Here is a 13,878-nt window from a genome sequence, read left to right as displayed (position 1 = left end):
TCCCCTCGAAGATCTCTCTTCGACCGGGAACACAGTGGGGTTATGATTGACGTAGGTAGGTGTTCAGGATCACTTAGTGATCAGGTATTCTCGACCGCTAGTATAGTCCACCTTCATAAATGTACTACGTAAGTGAGCCACCATATCAAGCTTAGGATGCTGCAACCTTAAACACTCTACCCTATCCAACCTAATAACTTGACTAGTTCTGGCACCGAGGTCTTAGATTGCTGAGTCCCCGTGGCTCACGGATTCCTCCAAAATACCAACAGGTTCAGGTACCCCTGATACAGGTGATCTCGACGGCACACGGCTGGCGTGGCAGTACGATGAGGGGACCGACCGCCTGTACGTGAACTATCCAGAAGATTGAGGCGTGGTCGTGATCGTGGGCCAGCACGCAGGGTAGCATAGCCATTTTCTCTTGTTTGTAGTCCGTGGTGGAACTACTTTGATTGTATGCGTGATGTACTATGATATATTTATGAGAAGGCAATTGAACCCCTAATTTTCTATTTTTTATTATTATGTATGTGTTGTGTTACCTGTTTGTGAGACGCTTAGATGTGCTCCTTTCCAATTCGGGGCCTCGATCCCCAGATCGGAAAGGACCGCATCTTGGTCGTTACAAGTTCGTAATCAGAGCCTTACGACCATAGGAGCCTTTGTGTGATCGTACTTGGCCGAGTTGAGTCTAGAAAAATGTTTTGAGACTTAGTTATATCGGAGAGTAGGATTCTTTTTTCTCCTCTTCCATGCTCTGGTAAGGTTCCCGACTTAGGAAATCTTTAAATTCTACTCCTTTTCTCGCCAGATCGGGGCCTCGATCCCCAGATCGGAAAGGACCGCATCTTGGTCGTTACAGTAAACCACACCTACATATGGAAACTAAGAGTTAATATGAGCTCATATTGCATATAAATCAAATAAACTACCAGGTATAATTACTCCCAAAGTAAAACCCACAAATCACTATAGTTATAGATCATTGCAAGAGCTAATCTAGCAATGAGAGCTAAAAGTACAAAGTTTCTAACCTTTGTGATCACTTGGATGGATGGGGGCCTTCAAATCTTGACAAATTTTGGGGAAAATGAAGCATGATCTCGAGCTTTGGGGAAGAACTAAGAGGTGACGAAAGGTTAAGAACAGAGAGCTCGAACGCGGGCTGGATGAAGGGTTTATATAGGAAAACCTTTAGTCCCGGTTGAGGACACAAACCGGGATTAAATGTCAGCTTCTAGAACCGGTTCGTGCCACGAACCGGGACTAAATGTTCTAGTGGGACCCCAGCCTGACACCACACCTTTAGTACTGGTTTGTGTCACGAACCGGTACTAGAGGTTCAACACAAACCGGGACTAATGATGCCCGCCCCCCTAGCCGTTGGAACCGGCACTAATGGTCACATTAGTGCCGGTCCATTTACAAACCAGGACTAATGTATCTCACGTGAAGTAGTTTTTCTAATAGTGTATATCTTGCAATCATAATCTCCAAGTATTTATCTTCACATATTTTTATCCCCGTTGAACACTTCAACCAGTTTGTCATCAATCATCAAAAAAGGGGATATTGTAAGTGCATCTAGTGCCACCCTTTGTTGGTTTTGAAGTATTGAAGACAAACATGGTTGAGGTACTAATGTGTTTGTGAGAGTTCACACGATAACATAGATAAAAGTCACTGGAGATTCGGTTTAACCGTTGAATACGACCCCCAAAATGTCCGAATACATTGATGGTGTCTGAGGCCATTGGTGGTGCACAAAGATAATTGCTTGAAGATAATGGAACACGGACATGGAGTCTCTTGTTGTTTTGTTTCTTCTTTCTCGAGTCATAGGAACCACTCTAATGTTAAGTGGCGTCGATGTTATCTAAGTCATATGCTGACGTAATGCTCAACCCACAATTAACTATGTCATCGAGCGAAGACAATGAGAGGAAGTCTCTTCCAGAGTTGGTTGAGCCAGCATTGCTAGTAGCCCAAGTAATGTTGCCGTGTGTATCTTTGAAATCCGATAGTTGGAAGGTGTGTTGGTTTGCCATTGACCTAGGGTCATTTCGGTCATATCATGTAGGGTTGCTTGTTGGATATAAAAGGCCCACCCCCTCCACCATAAGTTGGAGGCTGCTCAAAGTTAGATACGGCTATTGTCATTTTGGTGCAACCCACCTCGAAGACATTGAGAGAGAGAACTACCCTACAAGGATAAACCCAAACACCTAGAGCCATAGAGTTTGAGAATTACTAAAGTCATTCTGTTCTAAGAGAACTAAAGACTTGTTACACTTGAAGACTGCGATCTTCCGGACGGTTAGGCATCGTGGTCTAGTGCATCCAAGAGTCATTGTGGATTGTCGGGTGACCATGGTCTAGATCAATGCAAGAGTCATTGTGGACTAATGGGTGACCAAGTTTGTACGAGTTTCCTAAGTCTCCCTTGAAGACTTACCCGAGTGATTGGGCGTGGTATGAAAGACTTTGGCTCAAGGGGATCAAGGTGAATACAAGGTCTAAGCCTCCCCAACCAGACGTATAGTTGTCACAGCAACTAGAACTGGGCCAACAAATCATGTGTCTTCGTCAAGCTACTTGTTCTACCTTTCACTCTCTTACTTACTGTACTGTGAAGCCATTGCTGCTTGATCATCTCATCCCGAAGACATTCTCAGAGTACATTCCCAATTGTTGTTTATCTTCAAAATACCAAAGTTTATTGTTGATATATCTTAGTGTGCATGATGACTATGCTTCGTATGATTGGATGTCTTCATAGTATTGCATGATTTATTAGATCCTTGATTGTTATCCCTGCCCGATCTTGTATCGCTTTCGCTTAACTTTTAATACATTTACTATTTCAAAGTTTTCATAAAAATCGCATGTTCACCCCCCCCCCCTCTAGTCGATAGCACGCACTTTCAGTTCTTCCCTCTCCGTCTTTGTTGTGATGAATTGAGTCTCGGCCTTTGAAGTTTTGTATGTTAAATCGGATATTATGAACCTAAGATTTATTAATGCATGTTTAATAATTAACCCATGGAAACTTGAGGTGACAATGGGGTTCTCGAGGTGGCATTAGAGTTGATTGATGTGTGTCATATGGTGTTATCGTAGTATGATCTCTAAGGATATTTGTGAAACTTAGGGACAACTCAATAGGTTGACTAGAAAGATAAATTTGAGGTGGTTTTGCTACCTACAACAATTTATCTTATTTTCTACGCTATTGATAAGAACTTTGGAGTGATTCTTTATCACACCTTGAGGACTGTTATGTGATTCAACTATGTTAGAGATGTTGAGAGTTTGCACTATTGAGAGTATGAACCCTAGGCCCAAGAATTACAATACGGTTTGTGATCACTTTTGTCCCTTGTTATGTTTTTATTATTATTTCAGCTTACGAAAACCTATATCTACTATCCATAGTACATTTGTATCACCATCTCTTTTCCGAACTAGTGCACCTATACAACTCACAATTGTATTGGGTGTATTGGGGACACAAGCAACTATTTGTATTTGATTGTAGAGTTGCTTGAGAAGGACAACCTTCATCCTAAACCTCTCACGGATTAATAAACCTTAGGTCATCTACTTGAGGAAAAAATGTTGATATCATACAAAGCCCTCCACTTGGAGGCCCAACAATGTCTACAAGAATAAAGTTGCATAGTAGACATCATGGGTTTATGACCAGGTTATTGATTGAAACTTCTTCAGTCTGTTGAGATCTATTGATGTGTGATTTTGTAGGTATGTATGCTTTCTGATCTATAAGTCTTCTTTCATGAATTAGATGAGTAGATCTTCACAGCGAGTGGTCCATAGTAGTACGTTCAATCTTGCGATGTCCTTACTTTGTGATAGAGGAGTTACAAGGCATATATAGAAGTTGATCTTCAGAGGGAGTGGTACAAGGCACTAATGATAAAACTATGGGGTTCGAACATATTGCTTAGTCTTACTTTGTCAACATTATGTCATATTTCTTAAAGCGTTACTCCGTTTGTCATGAACATAATACTTTGAGATGCATTTTGGATAGCGGTCTTGGGGTGGAGTAATTAGTATATATAGTTTGATTAACGACGTACTTCTAATGGACATACTTCCTATATAATTATGTCAATTCCCCAACAGTAATTTGTTTGCCCACCGATCTTATGCTTATGAGAGATATGCCTCTAGTGAACCTATGGCCCCGGGTCCATTCTCCAATATTACCACAAACCTACTATTGCTCGCTGTTTTATTTGCTTTATTTTATTTGCATAACTATCACTATTAGATTTAATACTTGCAATTGGCGAGAAAAAGGGGATTGAAAAATCCCTTGCCTTCGTTAGGTGCAAGCATTTGCTTTTTGTGTGTGCAAGTACCCTTAATGGTGTTTTTTGTTTCATTTCCTCCTGGTTCGATAAACCTTGATTCTTAACTGAGACAAATACTATGCTCTACCATACTACTTCACCTTTCTTCTTCAAGGAAGCCCAACAAGTCTACACAGAGTAGCAGTCCCTCCCACCTAGCCCCCGTCACGATGGTGTTTATAGTATTGCCAGACGGCGTGTGAAGGTTTGTCTCCGGCAGATCTTCCAGGATTCGGTCGCCGTTTGTCTTCGATGGATCCACAAGGATGTGATCATTGTTTGTTTGTGTTCATCTATCTATAGATTGAGTCCTTCTTATCTACACATCTCTTTATTAGTGGCGGTTGCTATCCTGGTGTGTTGGTCCTATGGGGCCTTTGCACGATGATTTCTTGAATGTCTACTACAACAATGTATGTCCGACTCTGATTAGGGAGGGGAGATGACACGGTGGCGTGCCTTCAACTTGCTCTGATGCTTGTAGTCGTCGGTAGATGGTCTACGGACCTGGATGTATTTTTTTACTTCTTGTGCTTTTGTGTGCTACCTTAAAAGTTGATAAATAGATTGAGAGTTTTCCTCGCAAAAAATAGAACAAATCTATTTTTATTGTGTCATTAAAAAAAATTTAAGGAAAATTGAGAATAGGAAAAGAGTAAAGTGTATAATTGGATGATCATTAGCGTAGGGCGATCGAGATGTCTCACGTCGTGGTGGCGTCAATGCTAGTCTAACAGGGAAAAAGTGGATCTCTATCGTGATGATGGATCGGTGTTTAGATTGTGGTGAAGTCTTCTGAAGTGTGTTTATGTGGTACACGCTTAGGGTCTGGTAGACCATATTTGTGCTTCCAATATGCCAAGGGGGTGGCTCAGTGTTGACTCCGGTTCTAGATCGTCGGGGCATTGTGTGGAATATCTCATTATCGAGTCTGTAGGTGCAGAGTAGTGGCTTTATCGTGGTTTGATATAGGTTTTTTGCCACACCTTTATTGAATAATTTAATGAATATGACTTTGTGCATCCTTAGATGTAGAGACGAGGGGTTTAAGCCTCCTTTCCGGAAAAAAACATATAGCTAATTTGTTAGACAATTCAAACAATATTTTAGATCAACTTTAACATAAACATCTAGATGTGCCATAGTTATTGCACATCTAAATGACTTAATCAAGTATAAAAAGAAAAGGAGAAAGGGCAAAGAAAATACCCACATGAATCTTCGCGTAAGATCAATGATCTAGGACTTAGATGTGCAATGTTTATAACACATCTAGATGTGCTCTAGCAAAACTGTTTGACATAAACCAGTTCTCCATATCCTTGATCTTTCTTATCCAAACGATGACCTAGCTCTATGCTTTATTTTTGTCATGGATCCGCCAATCTCTATCATTTTGTAGCATATTGTTCCAGAGGAGCAACACCTCGTGCTAAGAGCATATCCAAGAGACGTGCGGTGGCGCGGCGTGCTAATTTGTTTTAACGCCGAAATAGCGGTTTAGCATGCGCGGACGTGTGGCATCTTTTCCACACACTACAAAATTTAGCGCGTCGATGTAGTGCTTCAGCACGCACGGTAAAATATAGTGTGCTCGCCAAGCCGCCGCTTCGCACATATGAAACAACACATATCAATTTGTGACAATTGAAACAACACATATCAATTTGAAAAATCATGAGTTGAGCAACATAGCATAGATCAATTCATGGCATAGTTCAAAATCGTCTAACCACAAGCAATTTCATGACAAATAAGTACACAAACGAATGGAACATCAAGAATCACGCTTTCATCTTCTTCCTCCTCTTCTTCCTTCTCCTCCTCCTCTTTTTCCTCCTATTCATCATCTTCAAGAACCTCAATGTCATTGGAACCTAGGATGTTGTTCGCAGTATCTCCAAACACACGTGAGGCATCATGTGAAGGCATATAAGACATCATGCGAGGTGCTCCCATGCCTCCCATGAGAGACCCAAAACTCGTGCCTCCCATGGTAGATCCCAAGACACCCATGCCTCCCATAGGTTCTCACATGCCTCTCATGCCTCCCATGTCGCCCATGGTAGCTCCCATGTTGTCCATGCCACACATGGTAGCACCCATGCCTCCCATGGTAGCTCCCATGCATCTGATGCCTCTCATGGTAGCTCCCATGCCTTCAAAGCCTCCTATTGTAGCTCCCATGCATCCCATGCCCATCGTTTTTTGGACCAAGAGTTGATCATGGCAAAGCTTGATGTACTCCTTTCGCCTGTCATGGAAATTAGATGTGTCCATGAAAAAGAGGTGTTTCTCATATTCCAACAATCAAGCTTGCTCCTCCATGGCCAATTTCTTCTCCTACAATGCCATCTTCCTCTCCTCGGCCACCAACCTCCTCTCCTCGGCCACTAACTCATGGCTCCTTGCCATCCTCCTCTTCTCATTTGCTTTCTTTCTTGCCATCACAATAGCCTCCATAGCATTTTTATGTCATCATTCCTCCCTTCTTCTTCTTATTTTCTTTTGCTTGTCCACATGGTCTTTTTGGCTTGGAATAGGCAAATGAGTTTGGTGCAGGGCTCCTCTTAGTGCCATCACTTGAAGCCTCATCATTATCATCATCATCATATAAGACCACTGCATCAACATTTCATTTCTTGGTCTCCTCCTCATCATTATCACGTTTCTTCCATTTCTCCTCGTCCTTCAACACTTCGTAGTAATGGGGCAACACAAATGCTCTCTCCTCTTAACCTTGCCTTTGTGGGTCTTCTTTTCTTCTCCTCCAAACAAGCTTTGTGCAATATTTGCTACAAACAAAAGAACAAGTTACCACTTGAAACACAAAAGAGGAAGCATGAACATGGAACATAAAGAAATGACGCTTACCCTATCTCTATCATTACTGTCACTTGAGTTTATCTTGTCAATCGATGTCATTGCCGCCGACCACCTTTGACAATCTATGTTGATCGTCGACCATGAGGAGCGAAGAGATCTATTGGTGCACTCAATTCCACTCTTTTTTTGCATGAAAGTACTCCTTCATCCTAAATCAATATGTATATCTGGCTTGGTCACCCACAATGGTGTCATTCATAGGCACATTCAAATATGTCTTGCATAGCAAGATGTCTTCGTCCACGCTGTAGTTGCACGCCCTTCCTCTCGGTGCATCAACCATACCCTCACCCTCCTCGTCCACTTCATATTCATGATCATCTTGATGCACTTCATTGGTTTGAGACCAATGGGAATTGTTGGAACCAACACCCATAGTTAACAAATATGTGTCATCATTGAAACTACAAAGTATGGTAAAGAAAACTAAATCAAGTTATTCATATGTGCACATTTCTAGCAACAACAAAAATAGAAATAAAAAACCTTACCTTGCGGGCATTTCACCGAACACCATTTGTGCGTCGGCCGCCGGCGCACCAAATTGCGAGTCCACGGGCGCTTCGGTGGCGGTGCTGATGGGGGGGAGGCGTTGTTGGTTTCTTCATTGTTGCCACTTTTTTCTTCTTTTGGGTCCCGCCATCGCCATCAGTCGCTTGGAGGCGGAGCTCGTGGATGCATGGCGGCGGCGACATGAAGCCACCCTGCGAGTTCGTCCGGGGCACCATGAAAAGGCCGTGCGCGAGACCGGTGCTTGCAGTTGGTGCTCTGCCGGCGGCGAAACCGAAGGTCATCCCCGCGCAAGGGTTTGTGGCGGCGGAGGAGGCGACGATGAATGGGTCACGAGCATAGGAAGGGGTTGGGAGGACGTCCGTGCGACCGTCCATCGTAGAAATTCCCGCCGACGAAAACGCGGGACAGGGCGAAGGCTTGCACGGCCGGTGCAGTTCAATGGTGGTTGGTGTTTCACACGCGAGATTCGTTTGTCCAGCGTGCGGGAGATGGCACATCACATAAACTATGCATGATACAGTTTTTGCAATGCGCTCGTGCATTTTTACGGCACATGGCATTACTTTACGGCTTTAGAAACGCTACATTCGTCTGTATGATCATCACGCAGAACCAAGAACAATTTCTTGACGCGTCAACGGCGGGCTTACGCTTGCCTTTTTTCTCCTGCACCCCGCGCTCGGCTCGCGCTCGCGCAGGGACCGCCGCCGCCAGCGGCTGATCTCCCTCCTCCGGCCACCTCCGTCCCAGCCAAGCGCAGATCTGGGACCCTCCCAGCGTCCTCTCTCCATCCATCCCGAAGCCTGGCGCCGTCTTCACCGGCTCTCTCCCCGCGGCGGAGTTCGAATCGGGACCTCCCCTCTTCCTGTTCCGCTCTCGTGCGGCCGTGTCGGGCCGCACTGGGGCGCCCCTGCGGGCTCGAGCAGGTCCCTCGCGCCTCCCTCTCCATTCGCCGCCGCTGGAGGCGTCGCGGGCAAAGCCATCGCAGTGCGGCAGCGGCGGGACCCCTCGGTCGCCGTCTCGAGAGCGGGGGCGGCGCTGCTCCGCTGCTCCAGGCGGTGATGCTGCGGGGCCTGCCATGGCTGCATGTTGCGGCGGAGGAAGCCGAGGCAGCGTCCCAAGGTGATGATTGAAGTGGCTAGGGAGTGCGGCGGATTCGGCAGGACTGAGATCACGTGTCGTTGGGGGCTGCTGTGGTGCTGCGTGGAGGAGATGCTTGGTGGCTCTCTGGTGCCGCTGGCGCGGTGGCTTCGTGGGAGGCGTGTGGGCTAGCGGAGGTGCTGTGCGTGGGGTTGTGCTGTTGGGAGGTGCTCCGGGTGAAAGCTTGCCGGGCAAGAGCTTGCCAGCCGACGGTGTCGGCGTCTGTGGACGTCATCTCACCATCTTGGAGGCACCGTTGAGGAGTTCTCTCCCTACACACCCTCGGATCCAGTTCTTCGGGTGAAAACCTTAGGCCCAGTTGGGCTGGACGACGGCGTCGGCATCGTCGCTTCCTCCTTGGGGGCGTCCTCTTGAAGAGCTTTGGATTTCGATTGCCCTCTCCAGGGGCTAGACGCTCGCGACATTGCGGTCGTTTGGGGCTCGTCCGACAATGCGGATGATCTGCGCGGCTTCTTGTGTGGCAACGATGGCCCCTTCAAGCTGAGAAGGTTTTGATGTTGGGTTCTGATAGTCGGTCTCGTCCGGCGTGTCCGACGGGTCACCGTGCCTCTCTTGTCTTCTGAAGTCGGAGCTGTTTGAGGGGGATCCTTGCGGCGACGATGACGTGAAGATGGGTGGTCGGTTCTGGCGCTGACTCGGCACAGGTCCAGTGTTTTTCTTCCTTCAATACTCGTCGACTGAGTCGAAGCTGTCTGGTCGCCGGCGCGTGTGGTGAAATGTTTGGCGTTGTCCGACGCATGCCTCTACGCTTGTCTGTGGTGGAGGCTACATCGGTGGTCGTCGATGGTGAAGTCGGAGTCGTCCTCGCGGAGGCGTGATGACGATGACGCCGGGTTACAACCTCGACAGAGCTCTTTCCCTAGACGGCGTGTGTGCGTTATTGTGAAGGTTGTCAGGTCGCCTTGTATGGCCTGTTGTGGCGGGCGCATTGTGACCATTTTAACCCGGTTTTTCCATTATTAACCGGACAACTCTCTTCAATCTTTTTTAATGAGATTCGTACCTCTAAGGACCGCATTTAGAAAATAAAAATCGTCCGTATGACCGATTTTTTTCAATGCGCGGCTAATTCAGTGCCTCCGTTGGAAGCCGAGATCATCGGCTTCGGCTTCTTCTCAACTATTTACTCGTCAAAGAACCGGAGATCGGAGACACGGACGACGAGGAGGCGATGGTCGCGCGAGACGACGAATCAACGGCGGCGGCGGTGGTTGATTTGAGGGCTGAGGCGTGGGCAAAGTATGTTTTTCTAACCTTCTTCTTTAGCAGTGCCGGCGTTCATTTTTGTGAAGGAAAGTCACCTCTGAATTCCCTTCTCAACGACAGAGGATCAGGCTCCGGGAGTGACAACTGACCAGTGCGAAAACGTCGGCGAGCCGCGGGCGCGGCAGGCGAGGATGGTTGAGAAGAAGCCGCGGATTGTCATAGTGGGCGCTGGCATAGCCGGACTCTCGGCGGCGCAGCAGCTATGCGGCGCCGGCCGGGAAAAGTTCGAGGTGGTGGTGGTGGAGGCTGGCTGCCGCGCTGGCGGCCGGGTGTTCACGTCTGAGTTTGCCGACCATCGTCTCGAGATGGGCGCTACGTGGGTGCAGGGGATCCTCGGGAGCCCCGTGTACGCACTGGCGCGGGAAGCGGGCGCGCTCCGGGAGGAGGCCGCAGACCTCCCGTACGAGCGCATGGACGGGTTCCCTGACGGCGTCCTGACTGTCGCCGAGGGCGGCGGCGTCGTCGATGCCAACACGGTGGCCAAGCCGATCGAGGAGCTGTACAGGGGCATGATGGAGGCTGCGCGTGCCGGTGAGGCTGTCGGCGAAGGGGGCGGTGTGGAGGAGTACCTGCGCCGGGGGCTGCGAGCGTACCAGGCGAGGCGCCCGGGCGGGCGCAAGGAGCTGGAGGAGGTCGAGGAGGCGCTGCTCGGCATGCACATCAACCGGGAACGCACGGACACCTCCGCCGACGATCTCGGCGACCTTGACCTCCCGGCTGAGGGTGAGTATCGCGACTTCCCCGGCGACCACGTCACGATCCCCGGCGGGTACACCCGCGTGGTGGAGCACCTCGTGGCCGCGCTCCCGCCCGGCACTGTCCGGCTCGGCCTCCGCCTCCGTCGTCTCGACTGGGGCGAAACACCTGTGCGCCTCCACTTCGCCGGCGAGGCGACGACGACGCTCACCGCCGACCACGTCATCCTCACGGTCTCGCTGGGCGTCCTCAAGGCGAGCATCGGCAAGGACGTGTCCGCTACGGCTACGGGCGCAATCGCCTTCGACCCGCCGCTCCCGCAGTTCAAGCGTGAGGCCGTTGAGCGGCTGGGATTCGGTGTCGTGGACAAGCTGTTCATCGAGGTGGAGGCCGTGGAGACGCCGGAACCGGACGGCGGCTACGCGCAGCTAGCCAGGACGGCCCAGCCGGCTTTCCCGTTCCTGCACATGGCGTTCCTCGGAGACGCAGCGAAGATCCCGTGGTGGATGCGCGGCACCGAGTCAGTGTGCCCCGTCCACGCGGGCTCGACGGTGGCGCTCGCATGGTTCGCCGGGCGGGAGGCCGCGCACCTCGAGTCGCTCCCCGACGACGAGGTCATCAGCGCGCTCCAATCCACGCTGGAATCCTTTCTCCCAGCCCAACCTCGCCGCTGCAGCTGGGCAGGCGCGGGGGCGACCCCACGGTGGAGGGTGAAGAGAATCAAGAGGAGCGGGTGGGCGGCGGACCCGCTCTTCCTCGGGTCCTACAGCTACGTTGCTGTCGGGTCCAGCGGCGAGGATCTCGATCGGATGGCTGAGCCGCTACCACGCGGACCGGAGGCCGACAGGACGCCGCTGCGCGTGCTGTTCGCCGGCGAGGCGACCCACCGGACGCACTACTCGACGACGCACGCGGCCTACCTGAGCGGCGTACGGGAGGCCGACCGGCTGCTGCAGCACTACTGCTGAGGTTTTATTTTGGATATTTTTTTCCTAGACGGGTGTGACCAGCGATACGGCTGTAGTTCATTTTGCTTGTTTTGATTTCCCGTCCGTAGCTCATTTCCGGGGAAGTGGCTAGGGAAGTTATTGTTGCGAAAATTTGGAGGATTTAATATGGAAAGTGCCCGCGTCGAATCGTTGTTAGATCTCAATACAGCAATTTTTCGTCGATGTAACAAATTTCGTTCACGATACAGCAATTTCGTCAACGATTGCAACAAAAGAAGTTGTAGTCAGAAAATTATCTAAGTGATCGTAGCAAAAAATGAAGCTGATGGTGTGTCGTAGCAAAAATCAAATGTCGGTTATAGCAAATATCTACGTGGACGTGCATGTAACTTTTTTAGTGAACGATTACAGCAAGAAATGATGTTGGTTCTAGCAAAAATTAACACGATTGTAGCAAAATCAAACGTCGATTGTAGCAAAAAAAATAACGAACTCGAGTTGCAACCAAACTTGGATGCAACTTTTTAATGAACAAGTTACAACAAAATAGAAAAGGCTCGTAGCAAATTTAACCGCGTTCGTAGTAAATCTGTACTAAAAAATGTTGCATGTACGGGCCAGTGTATCAAATTTATACATGGTTGCAACAAAACTACACTAAAACAATATTGCATGGCTGCTTCCACGCACGCGAGCCGCGAGCGACCGGCCGAACGGTTTGGCCGGCGCTCCGGCTTCAAACATTTATCATATGGAAAACGTTATGCTCAACCGATAGATCCACACGTTTTATCTGCCACCATCTTTGTTCAACACGTATACAGTGCTCCCGCTTGCTACTATCTCTCGTGTGAATGACTCGACCTTATCCCTTTCTTTCATCTCTCTCTCATACGGGGGCCTTATCCTTTTCACACACATCTTTCTCTCTCCACGAGGCAAGCCGCTCTCCTCGTCGACATGGCCCGGCTGGCCGTGAAGCTGCGGGACGACCACCGGGCGTTTATCCTCGGGCGGAAGGTCGAGGCACTGTAGGTGCACGTGTACGGGCTGGAGCTCTGCAACCGCAGCTGAGTTTTTGAAACACGTGCACGACTCGCTCGCCCCTATGTTTCCTCTCCCCCTCCTCTAACCTTGCAGCCATTCATCCTCTTTGTAATTTTCTGCAACACGATCGCTGTTTTAGGAATTATTTTTGCAACCCGTTCGTTGTTTCAGGAATTAGTTTTGCAACACGGCCGATGTTGCAGAAAGGCGAAGGAAAAAATTCTGCAACAAAGCGATTGTTTCTGAAACTCGACCTTTGTTTTAAGAATTAATGAGTTCAAAGTTTATTTTTTTGCAACAGAGTGAATGTTTCTGTAACTTAGCCGTCGTTTCAGGAATCACTCGTTGCCGGCTGGAGCCCCGCGCGCGGATCGGACGGGGATCAGACTGTTGTGCGTACAGATTGAACGGTTGTCGAGGTAGCGTATGTTTACTAAACATCCACCGGTTGACGCGTATCGGCCCCCATTTAATATATTTGTGTTCGGTAATTCACTATACATATGACCTGCGATTAGGTCCCAAAAAAATAACAATAGCTAAATGATGCTGCTGTTTTTGTGAGATGGAGATTGTGGTGGTGCCTTGAGGCTTGAGTTCTTTAGGATGTGTTTGGTTTGTGTAACGGGGTGAAATGGGACGGGTTGGGGTCCAACCCGTCCCTGGTCATCGTTCTCGTGTTTGGTAGTCAAGTTAAACAAAAACGTATTCGTTTCTCGAAAGCAAATACACAAATATACCCCCAATTAGGGATGTAAGCGGGCATCCCACATAAGCCCACATAATATAATATTAGTTTAAACTAAGGTAAATTTGATAACAATAATTATAACTAACCTAAGATATTTTGACTTGAAAGGGGGGAGGGGGAGGATGTCTCTCTACATCCCTACCCCTAATATCCGGAATTGGGTCATTACTGTCGATTCGGTGGAATCACATGGAACCGAGGCTCTCCCTCGTTCCTGAGTTGCTTC

At 48.5% G+C, this 13,878-nt stretch overlaps 1 protein-coding gene across 1 annotated transcript; it reads left to right on the top strand.

The window, feature by feature from the left end:
* Window positions 1–9,901: 9,901 nt before the first annotated feature.
* LOC123440163 (polyamine oxidase 1) lies at window positions 9,902–12,076 on the top strand. The gene is made up of 2 exons (XM_045116736.1): window positions 9,902–10,181; window positions 10,269–12,076. The coding sequence occupies exon 2, from the start codon at window positions 10,340–10,342 to the stop codon at window positions 11,870–11,872; it is 1,533 nt and encodes a 510-aa protein (XP_044972671.1). The 5' UTR covers window positions 9,902–10,181; window positions 10,269–10,339; the 3' UTR covers window positions 11,873–12,076.
* The last annotated feature ends 1,802 nt before the right edge of the window (window positions 12,077–13,878 follow it).

Source organism: Hordeum vulgare, chromosome 3H, assembly GCF_904849725.1.
Source record: "Hordeum vulgare subsp. vulgare chromosome 3H, MorexV3_pseudomolecules_assembly, whole genome shotgun sequence".
In the NCBI taxonomy this organism is placed as follows: Eukaryota; Viridiplantae; Streptophyta; class Magnoliopsida; order Poales; family Poaceae; genus Hordeum; species Hordeum vulgare.
The sequence above is the reverse complement of the archived record's forward strand: the minus strand, read 5'-3'. Positions and strand labels throughout refer to the sequence as shown.

Coding starts and splice junctions, on each gene's coding strand:
- LOC123440163 (XM_045116736.1), top strand. CDS start 10,340: ATGGTTGAGAAGAAGCCGCGGATTGTCATAGTGGGCGCTGGCATAGCC.